The 4,163-nt window shown below is 42.2% G+C and overlaps 1 gene segment (V, D, J or C); it reads right to left on the reverse strand.

Annotated features, from left to right (window-relative positions):
- Positions 1 to 2,298: 2,298 nt before the first annotated feature.
- LOC128628563 (immunoglobulin heavy variable 3-74-like) lies at positions 2,299 to 3,699 on the reverse strand (the record flags this gene model as incomplete). The annotated part of the segment is given in 3 exon segments: positions 2,299 to 2,609; positions 2,713 to 2,806; positions 3,679 to 3,699. Coding segments are annotated over 3 exon segments (426 nt in total), but the record flags the coding sequence as incomplete, so codon positions are not given.
- Positions 3,700 to 4,163: the final 464 nt, after the last annotated feature.

Consider the following 4,163-nt stretch of genomic DNA (forward strand, 5'->3'; position numbering starts at 1 on the left):
ACCCTAAGATACCACTCCAAAAGGACCTATCCACCAGAATGTTCGTAGCAGCACAATTTACAATAGCCAAGAGCAGGAAGTACCCTAGGTGCCCATCAGTAAATGGATGGATCAAAATATTATGGTACATATACCAATGGAATTTCATGAAGCAGAAAGAAAGAAGGAGTTCCTACCCTTTGCAACAGCTTGGGTGGAACTGGAAAGCATTATGCTGAGTGAAATAAGCCAGGGAATGAAAGACAAATACCATATGATCTCACCATTAACAGGAAGCTAAATAACAAAGCAAACAAGTAAGCAAAATGAAAACAACGACACAAATCGAGAATAGGGGGATAGCGACTGGAGGGGAGGGGGAGCGGATTTCAGGAGAAAAAAGAGGAAGGATTTACAGAAACTAGCATGAAGGACACATAGACAACTACTAAGGGGTTGGAAAAGGAAGGGAGTTGGGGGGACGGGGTGAAGGCTTGGAAGGGAGTAAAAGAAAGACTACTGTAGTTGAAAAATAATTTTAAAAATAAATAAATTAATTAATTTTAAAAACTGCCCTGGAACATCACTGGAAGAACACTCATGAGGTACCTTTTACAACACAAACAGCAATGAAAATCTAGACAGTCAACCCACGTGGTCATATTACACTACAGTCCTAATCTATTCTGGTTGTGGTAACAAAGTCCTGTGACCTGGGACATTGGTCGAGAAAAGAAATCTATTACTCACAGATATCCAGATCTGAATATCCCCAAATCCAAGAATAGATGCTGACCGTTTATGTGACTGGTGAGAATCCACTTCCTAGATGGCTGTTAACTCTAATCTCAGAGGACAGTTGGGGCAAGGCAGCCTCCTCAGTCCTCTCTCATGAAGGCCCTGACTCCATTCATCAGAGCTCCACTCTGGGACCCACTTTTGTCCTGAGGCCAGGCATTGTAACACCATTACATGATTCTCAAATTTTAATGTATGAGATTTTGAGTGACACAGTCACTCATAGGAGCACAAAAGGAATCAAATCATGTTTCTGTACAGTTGGAAGGCCACTCCAGCAGATCTCCCTAAACTGAGGATTCGTATAGTCCTGTGGAAACTTCTAGTCTTTGGAAGTAGAAAAGGGATACAAGTCCTTCAGAGCAAACTGAATCCCTTGTATAATGAACAGGTTTCAGTCTAAATTTTGAGCTAAGTTGCCCATATAATTTATTATTATTTTCTCTTTTTGCTTACATATCACAATTATTCTCATTTTCTAGCGGCTGAATTTGTCTTCTACCCATAATGGTTTTTTACTTCATGTTCTCATTAATGATTTCTTGGAATTTGGTGGAATAAGAAGTAAAAATCTTTTTTTTTTCATGTTGAATGCTTACATGGTAAGATTCATCCCTCTCTCTCCCCTTGTGCACAGGTAGAAATATATAGAGAAAGCAGTGATTCTGTCTAGTTCCATACAGGTGGGAGATTAGAACCATGCAAACCCAACCTGTGAACAGGAATCTCTTAAACCTTGTCATGGATGAACAATAAGAACCAGAACAAGCCTCCTTACATGATGTGAAACAGCCATTCCTGACTTGCTGAAAAGTCTGCCCTGCTCTCAACAGACTCCACAATGAAGTGGAGAACTATTTCATAGTCCATCTTTGTGTCTTACATCATCATCCTGGACACCTGTGCCAAGTTAGAGTGGAGGGTGATCTACTGGTGCCTGATGTCAACTGCTATTGGTTGTCATGGACATGGAGTCAGGTCAGTACTGTCTCCCTTATTGCACTTGTCCTCTGGCATTGGGCGCATATGCCTTTGTGCCCACCATTCAGCATGCATGTGTCTGCTGCTGGCCAACATTGACTCTGAGCTGTGTGGGGCTGGGCTGCACTTTTGGGCCCAGCAGAACCCCATGTTGGATTTATCTGATGTGGATCATGAAGATATGATGATTCAATGGCGATTCACTAGGATAAAATTAAGCAAATGTAGGTGAATTCTGCCTCCTGTGCATGTGAAAACGTTTTCCTTCTATTACAGCAGGCCTCTGCAATTCACATGGTAAAGATGTCAGCACAGAATCATGAAAAACTGAGGTCCCCTGAGAGAAACTGATGTGTGTTGAATTAACACCACACCTGCCAGGATACTAAAAGTTAATGTGCATTTGCAGCTGTTCCTGAAATTAACCCAGTACTCACTGTGACCTGATTGCTTCCTGGTGTCCTGAGTGTCCCTTTCAGTCCAGCTGGCTTGTCTACTTCAGGGAATTTTGTGTCTGGGCTCACAATAACTTTCCCTCACTGTCCCTCTCACACAGTAATACATGGTCGTGTCCTCAGCTCTCAGGTTGTTCACTTGCAGGTAGAGCTCATTCTTGCCATTGTCTCTGGAGATGGTGCATTGGCCTTTCACAGAGTTGGCATAATATGTGCTACCACCACCACTATTAATTGCTGAGACCAACTCCAGCCCCTTCCCTGGAGCCTGGTGGAACCAGTGCATCCAGTAGCTACTGAAGGTGAATCCAGAGGCTGCACAGGAGAGTCTCAGAGACCCCCCAGGCTTTGCCAAGCCTCCCCCAGACTCCACCAGCTGCACTTCACACTGAACACCTGCAAACACAAAGATATCAGATCAATAAACTCTTGCCCATCCACCTTATCTTTCAGACGTATCCACTCACATACTCAGTATTTCCCATTCTCTAGAGATTACCTGTTAAAAGAGCAACAATGACAACCCAGCTGAGTCCAAACTTTATGGTGAGGTGAGTGGTCTGTGTTTTGTCCTGACAAGACTTCAGGAACACCTGGGAATCCAGGGATGGGATCGTATTTCAGAGCTGCAGACTTTGGGCTGGGCTGCTTTTCATGAGCAGAGGCACCCTATTTCCATGCCCTCTTACTACATAGGGAGATCTGGGGCTGGATTTTGACCTGAAAGACATAGTCCCAGAGGGTGACATGTCAAAGTACACACCTCTGTTACAAATTACTCCCCACATTTGACCTTGTACTGGTCCATGAGATGTGTACATGTCCAACAAGAGTGAATTTTCATGAATGAGAGGTTTTTAAAATAAGAAATGTCTTTCAAAGTCAGCAATAATGAACACACCAAGGAAATTCAATGCTCATGACCACAGGGAGCATTAAAATTCCAGGAGGTTCCTTTCTTGTCACGGGAAGTTCCATGTGTCTTATTTCCACTACAAAGCGATCAGACTATGAACTAAGAAGAGAGTGTGACCCTAGAGCTCGTGGACAGTGTTGGAGGAGATGAAAGGTCTGTGTGGTTCTTTTGGAGACAGAAGCAGGAACCCTTCAAAGAAGCAGACCGTGTGGCCTGGAACATATTTTTCTAGTGGAGTTTGGTGCTGAAAATGCAGACTGTTCATGGCCTCATTTTTGCTTTCATTTCCTAGACTCTGGGAAAACTAGGTTCACACATTTGGGATGCAGAAGAAAGTCAGTCATAAGTACATGTGCTTATGTGAAGATTTATGTAGAAATTAGGGAGTAAGTATGTTGAAATTTTAAGAATTAGATTATATAAAACCTTGGTGAAAACAACTAATAGAAAATAACAGGTATAAATAAAACCATACTTTATATGAAGAGCATTCTTTTCTTTACCCATTGATTACAGGACGAATAAATAATTCAAATAACCTCCCATTACCGTAGCTGGTGTATCCGACATTATGTTAAACTGTTTATCATTGCAGGTTCAGCCTGATGCTATTAGGATCTATGTCTACATGAATCTTCAATGCAGCTGTTATCAGGGAACAGGGGAGGGAGCATAATGAAGACCTCTGATTCTTTGACAGTTAATTTCACAAGAACCATCTCCTCTCTTTCACATTCTGTATTCACGTCTCCATGTGACCTGTGGGAGTTTGTGACTATGGCCGTACATAAGAGGCATCCTCTGAACTTGAACCTGATGTACTGATAGTATCGATGTGCAAAATGGAAAACAGTACTCCGTGCATGGTGATGAATCTCTATGAATGGTGAATGAAGCTGGTTTGAACTGACAATTTTACACTGAGCTCTATAATGTACAAAAAAATGTGTGTAGATTGTAGTGCCAGGTGTGTGATAATTGTTTTAGTTGACACAGGAAGATAGTACAGGCTAGATAGGGGTCTTCTATTGTCA

The sequence above is a fragment of the Artibeus jamaicensis genome, unplaced genomic scaffold (genome assembly GCF_021234435.1).
Source record: "Artibeus jamaicensis isolate MK-2021 breed Jamaican fruit bat unplaced genomic scaffold, CSHL_Jam_final contig_845, whole genome shotgun sequence".
Lineage (NCBI taxonomy): Eukaryota > Metazoa > Chordata > Mammalia > Chiroptera > Phyllostomidae > Artibeus > Artibeus jamaicensis.